This window comes from Ischnura elegans, chromosome 12 (genome assembly GCF_921293095.1).
Source record: "Ischnura elegans chromosome 12, ioIscEleg1.1, whole genome shotgun sequence".
Taxonomy (NCBI): domain Eukaryota; kingdom Metazoa; phylum Arthropoda; class Insecta; order Odonata; family Coenagrionidae; genus Ischnura; species Ischnura elegans.
In genome coordinates this window covers 42,116,974-42,132,538 of record NC_060257.1, presented here as the reverse complement: position 1 = coordinate 42,132,538, position 15,565 = coordinate 42,116,974, and the positions used below count along the sequence as shown (strand labels likewise).

Sequence of the window (15,565 nt, the reverse complement as noted above, 5' to 3'; positions counted from 1 at the left end):
TCACATGGGCTTTTCCCAGCATTCATACTTAGCCATCCTGTTTTCGTGCACTTAAAAATTTTCACTTTTCATTTAATCGCAAAAAATAGATATCGTCACTGAAAAATCTTAAAGCGTGAAATATACTCCAGGAGTAATAATCTTTCAATTTAGGCGATAAAAAAAAATAGGAAACCACCAAATTACCTCTTCTCTTGCGGCTTCCCCATCAATGCCTATGTTGCCCAATGGTGCCATTACACCAAGTGCGCCCTCTGGTACTGTTTGGCCCACATTGTCGAGGGCGTTCATGGCTGCGACAGCCGCAGCAGCCCTTTCCCCCCCACCCTCACTTGTGGACGGAGTTGCAGTGTTGGTGGTCTCCTTTTTCTGCCTCAACATCTGGGCGTACATCAACTCCAGGTGGAATGCCTACAAGTGAAAAAAGAAGCACATTAGAAATGAACAAAAGAATGATGAAGAACAAATGGATGGGTGGCAGTGCTGTAGTCGGGCCGGTACTGGCCAATACGGTGTACCCCCTAAAATCCAAACTCGTTATAAGTGTGTCGTGTGGTTGGCGGTCGCAACATTATTGGTGGGGAGCGTATTCTCAATAACTAGACAGTGAATTAATTCATGGGTTTTTAATAGTCAATGGACCATCAGGCACAGCTGATAAGTGGGAAATGATGACTCACATGAATTCAGCGGCAGACGAGACCTGTGACGGACAGCGACTCGGGTGCGGACGGTGCGACGGCTCATGGCGAGGCTGGTAAGGCAGGAAGGAAGTCCGGAGGAGGTCGGACAGCAACCCGCGACCGAGGAAGGGAAGGAAGGAAGGAACAAGGTACCGGCCGGAGGATGGCGCCTCAAAGAAGTCAATCCTGAGGAGCAAAGGTTGCAGGTACCGCTCGGATTGATAGGAAGGTCATTGCCCGGGGTGGGGGAGGGGTTGAGTGAGTGACTAGTCGGCCTCGTCACATGGGGAGGAGAATAGCTGGCTCGTGATAATGGTCATACTCTTTTCCGTGAAACCGAAGTTCCATGAGTCACTCCGACAAGTGTACTGGTTAAACTACCTTTTTAATTCTGTAAAAAATAGCCCAGCTGCAAATTGTTCAATGGTATTTCAGAAAGAAAGACCGGAAATTATTATTTTCTCATTCAGAGCTACCTTGTGGCACAACTTGGAACTAACATAAGAGTTGGAGTTTGACAATTCAATGGCGGCCGGATGTGTAATACATATCAATGGCTAAGCTAACAACACGTATCTTAAATTTGGCCGGTTCGAGACAGGAATCTTTAACAAAGTGTAATAACTTAAAAAAATAAAAGCAAAAAACAACAGTTTAAAAAATGAATGCTTCTTTTTAGTTTTATGTACTTTTGGTTTTTAATTTCAGGCGACAAGTAAAGGAAATTAAATGGTTTTATGCTCACCTGAAAAGTTGCTATTTTTGAGATACGTGTTGTTAGAACTTAGATCGATATTCAGCTGCTGGCAATTTTTGGTGAGTACCACCTAAATTTTTCTCCTAACTACAGCACTGTTGGGTAGTGCAAGCCACGAGAGAGACTGAAGAAGGGTAGAAGGGAAAAGTCTTTTGAAACCTGAGGACATCTTCATCATCATTTTTTTTTCTTTTTCTTGACCTTATTTAATATATAATATGGTTTTTCCTGGAGTATAGGACATTTATACAAAAGTTAGCAGCCAACGTTTCGATTTATTTTCTTAAATCATCTTCAGGGCTATGTTAAAAAAATTATGAAACAATATAAAATACAGAGAATAAGACGAAACACAATATTTATACATAAAAATGGAACAATTGGTTTTTTTAATACAATATAATTTAAAGAAATATGTATACATAAGCATATAAAAGAACAGAATGGAATATACAAAAAAAATTTTACATACCTCTAAACTTTGAACATAGTATTTATATTGTTTGTATTCTCTGTATTTTATATTGTTTCATAATTTTTTTAACATAGCCCTGAAGATGATTTAAGAAATCGAAACGTTGGCTGCTAACTTTTGTATAAATGACCTATGCTCCAGGAAAAACCATATTATATCTTCATCATCCAAATAATTAAACACGATGACCCAATGAAAACAATTTTCAGGGCAGGAGGAATGGAGGAACAGATGAGGAAGGCTTTGCATTAAATAAACGGAAAAGCAAATTTAAATAAATAAAAGATCGTAGCACTTTTCCACAAGAATTTTCAATGCGTACAACGATGGTCTTGTACCAGATGATGGCTCAGTGAGCTGAAACGCGTTATACACATTAAAAATTCTTGTGGAAAAGTGCTATGATCTATTACTTATATGTCTAACTTCCACCAATTGAAGCCTGAATCTGTTGAACTTATTCGGAACAGCAAATGTATATGTGAAACAGAAGAATCAGGTATGCATTAAAGACTCTCCAAAAGGAGATTTGAGAGGAGAGTTGCATTTAACTGATCTTCAGACAGACAGAACGACTGACAATGAAGTAAAACACACAATATGATAGGGTTACTCTAAGGCAGGGGTTCCCAAACTGGGGGGCGCGCCCCCCTGGGGGGGCATGAAGAAAGTCCAGGGGGGCGTGGAGAAAGTCCAGGGGGGGTGTGACACCCAAATGAAATAAATAAAAAAATTACAAAAGTAATTTCCTCAGATCTTTGAAATAAAGTCTTTCTAAGTTTTCATAATTGTTTTTGCAAAGTTTCAATAAAGTTGTAAACTTTATCAAAGAAGGTTACAGTTTTTAAAACTACAAAACACAGAACTTGGACGAGTACAAGTACTTGTACAAGTAGGAGTTGGTATGTACGGCACCGTGGAAATAGGGTATTGCAAAATGGAAAGTTGATATGTGTAGCGGGATGGGCGTGGTACAAAAAAGTTTGGGAACCCCTGCTCTAAGGCAACAAGGCATGGAAAAATACTGCAACACACAAGTCAACTACGGAATCTTTTGAAATGTGGTACCAAATGAGAATAATGAAGTTAAAATGCGCCCAGAGAGTGAGAAATGGGGATATTATGGATTGAAAAATTAGACCTAACTATATCTCAATCAAAGATTGTATTAAATATAAATATAAATCTATTCCCAGCTGAGAATGAACGATAGAGGTAAGGAAGCAATTCATTTAAATGTACGCATGAATGATATCACATTATAGCAGTAAAGCAAGGAAAATAAAAGTAGCAGAAAAACTTAGGATGAAATCATTCAAATGTGGTGATACACAAAAATGATGAAGATCAAATGGATTGATGGAGTGAGTGAGTTATGAGGAAATCTAAAGAGTGAGAGCAAAGAAAAGCCTACAGTAAACCTTGATAAGATGACAAAGAAAATAAATCAGCCAAATTAACACACTCAATGCGGATGCCTTGAATTCAAGGCATCCCGCGCTAGCCTAGGACGCGGATGCCTTGAATACAAGGCATCGGTCTCGTTAGGTTTCTCGGCCCGCCATCTGCCTCCGCGTCTTCTACTAGACCCTGCCATTGTGCCCAGCGTCTCTGTGTGTCTTCTCCTGTGACTGGATACATGTCGTTTGCTTGCAGCAGATTTTTTGCCTTCTTTTTATTATAATATATTTATTATAATTTTATTATAATATTTAATATTTTTTTTATTAATAGTGAAAATTTTAATGATTTTCAACTATGTATGATTGTATACGATTAAGGAAGACACAATATCTGATATTATTGCAAAATATTTTTTCCGCGTGGCGGTATGTTATGATAAATTTTCTCAGCATTGAGTGTGTTAAGACAAATGATGGTCTAATGATCATAAGACTACATGAAAAGATTAGCAAACAGAAGAAGAGTGTGAAGAGCTGTTTCAAACCAATCTGAAGATGACAGAAAGAACAATAATGCAGGGTATGACAAAGAGATGATCAATGAGATGCCATTCTGCAGTGTTACAACTAAACATGTTCAAAGACTGCTTCCAAGTTAACATGTTCATGCATACATGGTACATCTTTGTTCATTTGACATGTGGGAAAAATATTGATTCATCCATCTACATTAAGGGTGTATAGGATAGCACCAATAATAAGCTTAACTCGATTTTAAGCTTACTTGATAAGGTACGGCAGTGACTTCATATGTTAATTCACCAAGAACATAGAACAGAGGAGACACCTAGCAGTCATCTCCAATGACTTCAATACCATGAGTGCTACTGGAAATTTGACACTCATTTTTCAATAACTTGGTAATAATCACAAAATGACTAACCTACTGGAGATAGTAAGTAAAGGGGGATAAGTTTGGTGTGGTGGTTTTCCCACCCTGTGGGCTCGGGTTCAAATCCCGCCAGTGGCAGAGAATTTTCAGAGACTGCCGATCCCTGCTTAAATGTTATATGGAGGACATTTCAAGCTCAATACTCTGTCGGATGGAACGTTAAGCTGTGGCCCCCTTGGTGTCTTTCGTTAAGAAGAGGCTGATGCTGACACTGGGTTTCTCTCCACCCTTCCTTCCATACCCTTCCCTAATGGCGCAAATGACCTCAGCTGTCAGTCGCCTCCTCCAATATACCATACCATATGAAAGTTAGTAAATTGTCATATGTGGTCACCGTCTTCCGTCATCAAGAAAACTTTGTTAACACATTCAATGCAGGCCCGATTTTAATTAAAGTCATCAAAAATGGCCAAAAAAATATGATAGAAAAATAGAGGGAGGTTTCCGCACCATAACTTCTGTTCAAATACTGCTATTTACAAACGGTGCACACGGTTTGAAAGAGGGAAGCTTGCTGAAGGCCATACACACAAACGGAAGGACGATCGGAAGACTCAGAAGTGGATATTAGTCACGTACGGAGACGGAGAAAGGGCTCCCGGCCCGACCAGCAGAGTTCAGTATCTCGGTTTGGATGGTCACATCAATTGACGTGCTCTGCACTAAATGTGTTAATTGGTGCTTTCAAAAACATCCTACAACTCACCTCTGCATACAGGAGTTTTGACTCCGGGTGAAATCTTAGCCCACGCAGAAGAAACTGCCTAGCATTCTCCATCGAGTGGCCTTCTTCTGCCTCCCATTTTGCAGCGAATTTCCATAGCGCAGGTCGTTCCTGCCCATGTACCTGAAGCATCCTCACCAGAATGGTGCTCACATTGGAGAGGAACCTCTGGAAGAAAAGAATTGAAAGATATGAGACAAATTCAACTATAACTACACATTGGCCAATCATTTAGCAAATCCAAGGAAAGTGTCAGATACCTGATGGCCAAAACTGAAAAAGGATGTTTGAGTGTATTTGGTTAGTGTAAGAGGCTGAAATGGTTGAGCTGTCCATCATTGCCAGCACTTTGTGTTAAGACTGGGATTTCCCTTGGCTCACAAAAATTATGTCTTGCATTAACCATACATTAGTGACGTGAACAACTGTAGCATAAGTAGCGACTTAGGCCTCCTGTGTCTATGAATGGACAATGCATTAACCCTTTCAGTGTCAGCCTATTTTTCCCAGTATGCCGAAGAATGCCAGGGTTTTTTTGGTTACTTAGTCGGTTTGCGCTTAAAAATTTACATAAAGCCTAATATTCATTTTCAGAAACTATTTTTTTTAATAGGGTGGTTTCCTTCATTAAATAAAATGAAAGGCATTGATTGCGATTCATCACCCACCATTAGAGTATTCATAATATACAAATTATTTGGGTTTATAAATCCCAGTTCAGACGAATGCTGATGGTCAATTTTAACCACATTTGAAAAAGGCCACATTGGTGCCCAAGCATGCCACTCCACCTGATGTCACAGGGACCTAGATGCTATACGAGTAGTCAGGAGTTTTACATCGTCTCCGATTACCAATGAGGCAAAGAGCTCAGGGAAACATCTCTTACTAATCACTTAATCAAAATTGCCGGAAATATGGTCGGAAAGTTTCCTTCGTTTGATAGGGTATTAATAATCCTCATTTAATCCAAGCGCTACCTGCTAGCAGTCTACATTGTAGCGGCGCTCATAGCCTCGCACCAAGGTGGCCTCACACGGCAGCAGCCGGAATCAGAATGACGTCCCACAGGCTTTTCCCAGCATTCATACTTCGCTGTCGCATGAAAATTTTCACTTTTCATTTAATCGCAAAAATTATTTATCGCAATTAAAAAATTTTAAAAGCATGAAATACGTACTCCAGGAGTAATAAATCTATCGATCTAGGCAATTAAAAAAAAATAGGAAACCACCCTATTTGCTCCCAAAACTTACGGACATGTTAAAGCATGACAGATACAAAAAATAATTACCAAAGCTACACGAAACACATAAAATAAAAGGTGTGAGTGTAAAAAAACCCGGCCGATAGATCTGCCCTTGGCACTCTTTGCACATACCCCCCTGGGCTGATGGATCGGCTCGCTGGCACTACAAGGGTTAACCTTGAAAAAAATTTCCTTAGTTCGTCTAAGATACAATGGTTTCCAACGGTATTAATGCAAATGTTTTAAAATATGTGCTCCTCATTTTCATTACATAGTAGGATATTTGGTTTATTTTGTTGACCTTGCAGTAAAACACGTTGATTATGCTATTATTTTTATTGAATCATTAAAAAAAACACCAAATTGAGGTTCTGGATCAAACTAAAAACATTTTCCATATTCTTTTAATGTCATAAATCTTTATTTTCACCATGCCGTTGTATACACATAGGATATATAAATGGATTGAGCAGTGACAGTTGGTCGGTGGAACAGTAAGTGGCTCTACGAGTGCAAATGCTCACACAAATTAAAATTTAAGCTAGTGCAGTGGAGGAAAAGCTAGTGATAGGAAGCCAATAATGAAAATTAGCTGCAGCATGTAATTCTTTGTCTACATCATCAGAGAGATCAAATGGCGAGTAAAGAAACTGGGTGTCGCCAATATAGGGTTGAACTTAATAACCACAAGAATTCAGGCCATAATGTAGAGCACTGATGGCAATGGTTGAGTCAACCATTTAAACTTTTGCAGAAACATATTTAACTTACCCATAGAAGAACCCGTGCACGTGAGTGCAGCCTTCCTTTTGTGAGTTGGTACAGCACTAGATATTGCATGATTTCATGACAGATCAAGACAGCTTAAGGCATTGAATCAGTTTCAGGTTCAAAACACATTCAACACATCTTGGGTTTATGAGCTGGCTAATAACTTTGGGCATTACTGCACTGGGAGAAAAAAAACCTACCTTGTCGGCAAAAAGGGGAAACAATTGGTAAAGATAAGGAGTGATTAACATAGCAAATGGTTGGATGAGATACCAAAGGCCAAGAGGGACGCCTTCTGTAATAAGATGGTGTCAGGAAGGAGGAGAAAGGGAAATGGGAACATGCTTCAGTAATGGGATTAACATAACTTTTTGAAATGTAAAACAAAACTCTTGGGGAAGAAAATAGGTTCTAATTGCTTAGGAGCAGTGAGCAAAACATGCCTCCTGTGAACGCTACCTTATATGATGGAAGAAAATAATTTTTATCCTGGATTTACAAGTATTTTCATTCATGAAAACTCAAGTCTAAAAATGGAATTCAACACATAGGCACCGAAGAAAAATTGCTGTGTTAACATTAAAAAATAAACCCTAGATCCCAAAACTACCTGTTGAATCAACTCCAAGTCGTCCAAGGACCTTTTTCTTCCCATTTCCGATTTGTTTAGGCATCATTCTTCAAACTCGAGGACGTAGGACGGCAAGAACTTCGCGTCAGCCGAATCAAATCGACTAAAACTAGGGCAACCATCTTAACTGGTTTACAACAGCTTAGACAACTGACGCAAGTTTCATAGCAGGCTATACTAAATGTCAACTACTCTGCTGGTAAGGAAAGCCGAAAATGTCGCTTCCACTGCATGTTTCATGACCACTGCGCTTCTCAGGTACCAACCACCTGCCGCTGCAACAAGCGACGACAGCAACTTTGCATTAACTCTACAGTTTCAATAAACATCGCGATCATTTCTGCAAGACCTGCATTTTAACGAACACATTTATAAATGGATGGATTAGATCTGGCCACCTCCTTCAACTGAGCAAAATGTCACAACTGTAAACTACATCCCCTCGGTGATAACAGAAAATAGGGTTTCTTAGGTCAGGAACAGATGGTGCTAGCATCAACAACGCTGAAAATATTAAACAAACCATATTGCATTTGTTTAATGTCCACCAACATCGCATAATATTTTGCAGGAACAAGGTAACCGCTGGAAAAGCGGGAGGAAGTTTAAAAAATGAATAAACATGCCTCGTTATAAGATGACGTAATTAACATCACTAGCAAATTTTAAGACTGAAAGGGTATGAATGTTTCACGGAGAAGACATGAACGAGAGTGATCAACTAAATCGTGAAGGTGAAGTGCGCACAAATACGATGACTCTCACGTAACTAATATAGTACCACAGGACGAAAATAATGAAGCATAATACACTAAATAATGCTGATTTTAAGTTTCTGATTTATCAAATAGGAATGAATCGTAAGTCTGCGCACAGTCAAGACATCAATGAATGAGAAATACTCTGACAAACTCCGTTGTAATAAAAATAGATGCATTTTGCGTCATTTTCCCCTCGCAATTGAGCCCATACGCTAATTTATAATGATAATGAAGCCGAAAATATAATAAGAAGTGATTCCTATGCATGAACAATCTCAGAGATGAATGAAGGGCAAAAAAGTAACAACACTAGCGACCAAAAACCTGCGCTCTTTTCATATGGAAAAATCGATGATGGGTGGAGTAGAAAACGTTAGCAGAATGGCATGCAAAGTCGCAAAGGGTCAATTCAATTAGCATTTTCGGGTAAAATAATAGCTAACAAACACATCATGCACACAAACTCGAACTTACCATCTGTTTGCAGAACTTTATATAAGACAACCAAATCTTCACGTCGTCTTGGAATCTGAAGCACGTTTGCTTGAAAAGTTTATTGACTCTGTTAGCAATCGCATAGTCTATTTCCGACTTATTCGAAAATATTCCATGCTTTTCTCTTCTCGTTCTGATGAGTTGCAAAACACCCATTTCATATTGAATGTATCGCAAATAGTCTTCCTTGGACTTGGTTCGCCGCTGCATCTTGTACTCAAATTCCTTTCTCTTTTTAGCAATATTTTTTATTTCACGACTTTCAAATAACCGAATTTTCTCCATCAACTCTAGCTCAGGGATCATCTCCTCCGTCCGATACTCCACAAATTCAGCCATGTTTTGGCTGTTATTCTCAACCTCACTCTATCGAAAATAATTCACTATTAATTAACACAACAACACTATTATGTCCAGCTATTGAAAGTCCTCTACAGAGCACTAAAAGCACAAAACTTCAAAAACATTCGTAGCAATTCTCTTCACCACCATTCACCACGTTCCCACATTGAACCGCATTGAACACAACATGAATGAAACCAAGGCCGTGAAAGAAGTATAGGCCGCCGGCTTACCTAATGTTGTGGATAAGACACCGCGTGAAGACCTGGGGCGCTAGTGAAAATTCATCAAGTTCAGCATCCTATTCGATATCCTTCATGCTATTACCAACATAATCCTTTTAGTGTGAATTACTTTTCATTGGCAAAATAAAGAGCAGTGCAGCGGAAGAAACATATTTTAATATTGTGTAATGTTATCTGCGGATACATATGAACGATATTTTATACGGATTAATGCATATTGTGCAAAAGTAACCTACGCCACTGTACTATGCGAACATTGTGCAGTTGCTTTACCTGCCTATGTTTTTGTTGACAGAAACATTCGTTTTGCTCGAGGTATTACCAGTATTACTCAGTTATCTCGTTATCTGGACAATTAAAACATGAAAATAAGTGGAAATAATTATGGATGTTCGATATTTGAGTAAGGAAGGATGTGCCCTTGAATTGAATTTCTATCATGTTGAGGTGTGAATGTTGGACGTGGTCAACTCTATGGAATAGGTAATTATTTTAATTAAATTCTATGACTAGAACCTCTTTGATTGTGCACCTTATCCCATTTGCTTTTTTTCTTCATAGTGTAATATATGCTATTATTCATCAATCACATATAGCATGAGACATTGGACGTGTATGGTGTATTTTGTTAAGTGAAAATTGGCGTATTCTATTGAAAAAAGCTCTTCAATTTCTATCACGTTGAGGTGTGAATGTAGGATAAAGATCAACTCAATGAAATAGGTAAGAACTCTAATTACATTCTATGAATATGACCTCTTCGAATGGGAACCTATCTTTTTTTTTTCTTCACAGTGAAATTTATGCTATAATTCATCAGTCGCGTATAGCATGAGACATTGGCTTTGTATGCTGGACATGGTTAAGTGAATATTGGCAAGATCTGTTGTAAAATGCTCTTGGATTTCTATCATGTTGGGGTGTGATTTTTGGATAAATTTCAACGCAATGGAATAGGTAATGATCTTTGAAATTTAATTTTACGATTACATCCCCTTTGATCTGAACTGGAGTCTTTCTCTAGTAGAACTTTTTTTCTTCGCTGTGTAGTCAATGGCTTCATTCATTATCCTCTTCTATCGTGAGACATTGGATTTGTATGATTGAGGTTCTGAACTGTTGGGTGCCCTTTACTGTTGAAAAATCGTAATTTTAATATTGTTCAAAAGTGGTACACCCATAGCTGGTTCTGATACTAAATATCTACCAAATTTTAAAATTGATATAAGTTTCTTTATGGAATAAGAATTCTTATGTTTGGAAAAACTGGCTCATACATTAATGGTGTTGTTTCAGCTATACTTGTGGCAGTCCTAATGGAGCTAGAGAGCTGGTTGCCTAATGGAGGCCATGTTGCAGGTTATTTTATGCTAATTCCAGTTTTACAGATCACATTAAATGATCTAGTCTGAGTAAGGTTACAGTAATGAACTGAATTTTACAGTCAGAGTGGAACATGTTAAATTTAAATTTACTTCAAGGGAGTCTTGCAAAGTTTTAGGTGTAACAGTTTCTCAAGGGCAATATTCAGAATTATGTACGTATGTTTCAATCAATTGGTGATCAGTTGAAATGCTATTTTACACTGCATTGCTTGTTATTACTTAAGTTATTTTCTATGCCACATTTTGCTTGGCATTGTCACTCATTCATTTTATGATTTGTTGAGTTGAATATTCACAAGTGGGGTGTGGCCACTCAGTCCAGCTAATAATTAAGCTAATGAATGAATCACTCAACAGATTTGATCATCATCATGACATAATGTAATAGCTTAGCCATGTGGTACTTAATTTTATCTTCAATAAAAATGTAAGGAAAAAGTCTCACCAACAGAGAAACAAGATAGTCGTTCATTATCTGGTTGTAGATTAAGTCTTGTGAAGTACGGACTCAGAAAGCCTCAGATAGGCCCTTAGTCATGTGCATCTATTTTATCATCAGAGGTTCTATTGCATTATGTCTCAAACTCCTAAGTTATGACTTAATTTAGATGTTCCACCTGTCAAAAGAATATTCTTTAAATGTCGAGAGTCATCAAATTTGAAACATCTCACTCTCCAAATTTTCAAGTTCCCCCACTTTAGGTGTTTCTGAATAGGCACTTGTCCATTTTATTTATGTCAACTCAAGCTGATTTTTTAATTCAGTTGACATTTTTTTTCATTTGAACCTTGACTTCCAGCCTGAAGAAGCAGACTGGAATGCCTGCTATACATGCCATCTTCAGATGGATAAATACAGCAGAGAACTTGAAAGAATGTTGCATAACCCTTCTGCAAAACTTTCTATCTAATACTTGTATCTCACTGGAAATAGTGTACAAAATGTTGGTATATGACACCTTTCCCATCTCTGCAGCTCAATTAAGACAGCACAAAGAGTGATGAAAAATATTTGTTCTCCCTTTTTTGTCAGTTTATGAAAATATTACTTAGCCATATTTCTGTAACTGCTTCAGATAAAAAATTGAAAATTTGGTAATTATTGCTCCAGCACTTGCAATCATCGTAACAAATTTCCACAAAATCTAAAATGGTGAGGTAAACACTTTATTTTGCATTGATATGGAATGGCTCGTGTTGAACTTGATGGAATTGACTATGTACTTTGATATTCATATCTATGGCCATCTCTCTTTTACCAGGTAACATATTGTCATTTATCTTTTTTTTTACCTTGACAGTATCTGAATTGATGTCATTCATCACCCAAGTACAATGTGAAACCTTAGATCAGGATAATGGAGCAGTTAAACTGATGAATGGGATTGAATATTGAAAAATTCCATTGGATTTCTAACATTCCAAGGCATGGAGCTTAGAGGTATGTAATCAACTTGATGGGATTGCTAATGTACTTTCGCATTCATCTTTATGAGTACCTGCTTTTTATTGGGTGACATATTTTTATATATTTTTTGTTTGCTCTGACAGTATCTTGAAACTGAAGTTGCTGAAGTGGTTCAACCTGCAGATTTCTCCTGCGGCAATGGACATGGAAATGAAGCTTTGCTCTTAACCAAATTAATAACCTTGATAGGAAAATATGCAAAAGTAAAATTTTTGACATTGCCATGGTGTACATCTAAGGTATTCCTTATCTTTGCCTACAGGCCATCTTATAGTCAGTGTTTTTATATCAATGGTGTAGCTGTATGTATTTGGAATTACAATGATGCGTAACCAATTGGGATCATGACCACTTAATTGTGCCATTAGATTTTTAAGAAATCTTTGTATTTCATTTACATTTTTATTTATTATGTTATGCAGTGCCATACAAAGTGTTTTTGGGGTAAAAAAGCATTTAAGGGTGCGATTCATAGAGACACTAAAATTCCTCACTTTACAAAGTCTCTTTACGGTAAAGTGAGAGTTTAGCTAAAGTTCACTTCAAAGGCATCCCCAGGATCTCACTTTATAAAGTGGAACTGTAGCTGCTTAAGTCTCGATCAGGCATTGAAATTTTGAGTGTTGGCAATGAACGCTTCATAAAGGTTAACAAAAAGTTGACTCAGGATATGAATTGCTAAGTTGTTTACAGGTTTTTGGGGACTAGGTTTCCATGTTGTATTGTGCAAAGATTTTATTAAGCTACATTTTCTCGTTCTCTCATTTTGTGTGCAGATGTAAATTAATACTGCGTTGTCCGAAGCTTTTCCCCACTAACTTTTTTGTATGATAATGACTGAGTTAGGTGAATAAAAACGCACTTTTAATTAGATTCCTGCATTGGAAATGCACTTCGATGTTTTCAGCAAAGTAAAGATACAAATGCTGATATTTTCACATCATTTTATGATAATCTTGCCTGTTTAACTGCACACGGTTGTTTGGACTACATGTTAGTCGAAGTTTGATGGTATAAGTTCATTGAAGGTGGGTGAAATAGTGAAATTCTCTCACGTTAACTTGAAACTGTAGTAATCAATTTGAAGATTTTCCAATCAGTGGTTGTCTCAGGTGGACGCATATTTTGAAGTAGGTATTGGTGTTTATTGAATTTTCTTGTTCTTACCAGTATTTTAATTCTTGGGATGTTGATGTATGCGGCTGTATGTATATACATCCTCGATAAAATATTGCTTAGCTGCAGATAATATGACTATGAAGGAAAGTATGTTTTACTTATTTATTGCTGCCTTTCATGGCAAGATACTATTTCATCATTGTAAACATTCAAATGGCTAATCGAAAAACGAAACAAAAACTCTCTAGTTTCAAAATGACAGAAACAAGAAAATGTTAACATAATATGGAGGCATGTGGAAAGAGTACATAAAGCAATTATGGAATGAAAACGCTTAAAATACAATGAAACGTTTAGAAAATAGCATTTGGTTTGCCAAACGATATGAAAATCAAGTCTGCTTAAGAGGACCATTGGCTCCAATATAAACAGAAATTTGCTATCATTTCTAGGGGGGAAATTCTAGAATATAAACACATGCATAACCTAAGAACATAATTAGCTTGTTTTAAAAATCAACACAAATTATGCCAACCTATTCAACCACTTACTGTGCTGTAATTATCACATAATCGTAAAAATGTCCTAGGTAGTATAACAACTAATAGAGTTCAACTGCAGAAGTAATGGGTCATCTCCAGCAATACTGACTCGATATATTTTCCGGAAAGAGAGACACATTACGTGTCTGGTTATTTCTTGAAATATGCCTGTCTTCTGCTGAGTCTCACCAAAGAATTAATTCCTATTAATTTCCGTAACCCAAATATCTTCATATTTCAACTTCAAAAGCAGCCATATTTATTCATCCGTAAAGAACACTTTACCCTAAGTGAGCTCCGGTTGGGCACTTTACGGTTAAGTGACAATTCTGCCATTTTTCTTCTAAAGTGGTGTTTATGAAACAGAGAAAGCAGACTTTAGCCCAGCTAATGTATACTTTAGCTTTAAGTGCCGTCTACGAATAGCACCCTTAGGGATTCATTTCATTATTAATGTTGAGGTGCAGTTCTCAAACTTTTCTGTTGCACATTTGATTGTTACTTCACATTTGTGGATATAATCCCATCTTTTTGTATAATTGTTTTGCATCATTTTATTGTTCTGTGTCAAAGGCTACTGCAGTGTGATCACAATGTAATATGCAAGAAATCTTAATAAATGTGCTTTGTATTACTCAATTATTTTTTTTTAGTGTTTTCACCCTAGCGAACCGTAATGGATATCAACTATGATAACGGGTCATTGGCCCGAGTTGTTAATAAATAGTAATATTGGTAATCCTTAGGAAAGGGGGGCGGGGAAAAAGGCTATTCAATTTGAATTTAGCGCTCTAGCATAGCCGAAGTTACTTTTTTGGCCGCTGCAAAAGTAGGATGGCGCTACAGTAGGCGGCCAAAACTTGCTACGTCATTTTTAACACGTACATACACATCTTTCTAGAGTATATAATCTTTGAATGAAACAGACTCGCATCCACACTCAACCGGCTCGACGAGGTAGGTCCGCTAAAAATAAATAGATGAGTTACGAAAATCGATACATACCAGGGATTCAAATGAGATTGTATTAATTGCGTGGGGACAAATCTTTTACATTTCATATTCTTATAGATTTGTAACGTTTACGGGTAAAAATTTTGACGTGGCATAATAATCGGTGTGGATATCTTCCAAACTTGTGGTACGTATGCGATGTGGGGACTTGGATTTTATAAAAAAATTGGAGGACGGTAGAACCCTCTTCCTTTCTGTAAATGGAGCAAAATGATATTGATTGTCTACAAATGGTATGCACAGCAATTCAGTACACTCGGAATTAAGTGCTCATAGCATTTACCAGCTCTTGAGGTGACACAGAGAACTTTTCCATTCATGTTAAATAATAATAGTATCCCTTATCTTGCGGGAGGGTTTTATATAAAATATTATTCTGGGATTATCGTGAGACATTGCGAAGTTCATTCATTATAATTTGACCTACACTCAGTAGTCTGCTTTCCAAGTAGACTTCTAATAATAGGAAAGGATGTGTTTGATGGACCCCTGTGCACAAGCAGCTTTCTCTTTGGATGGGAGGTGAATGGAAGAGGTCCACATGCAGGG

General features: G+C 37.5%; 1 protein-coding gene across 2 annotated transcripts in view; it reads right to left on the bottom strand.

Annotated features, from left to right (window-relative positions):
* Positions 1-9,434, bottom strand: part of LOC124169155 (U3 small nucleolar RNA-associated protein 6 homolog) — a 34,543-nt gene extending 25,109 nt beyond the window's left edge. The window contains exons 1-3 of one of the 2 annotated variants that reach the window (XM_046547662.1): positions 8,881-9,434; positions 4,977-5,162; positions 187-411 (exon numbers count right to left, since the gene is read on the bottom strand). In XM_046547662.1, coding sequence (XP_046403618.1) covers positions 187-411; positions 4,977-5,162; positions 8,881-9,240 — 771 coding nt within the window. In that variant the 5' untranslated portion in view covers positions 9,241-9,434. Of the gene's footprint in view, positions 1-186; positions 412-4,976; positions 5,163-7,624; positions 8,026-8,880 lie in introns of those variants that run through there. The other variant, XM_046547663.1, reaches the window with a different exon arrangement.
* Between the last annotated feature and the right edge of the window lie 6,131 nt (positions 9,435-15,565).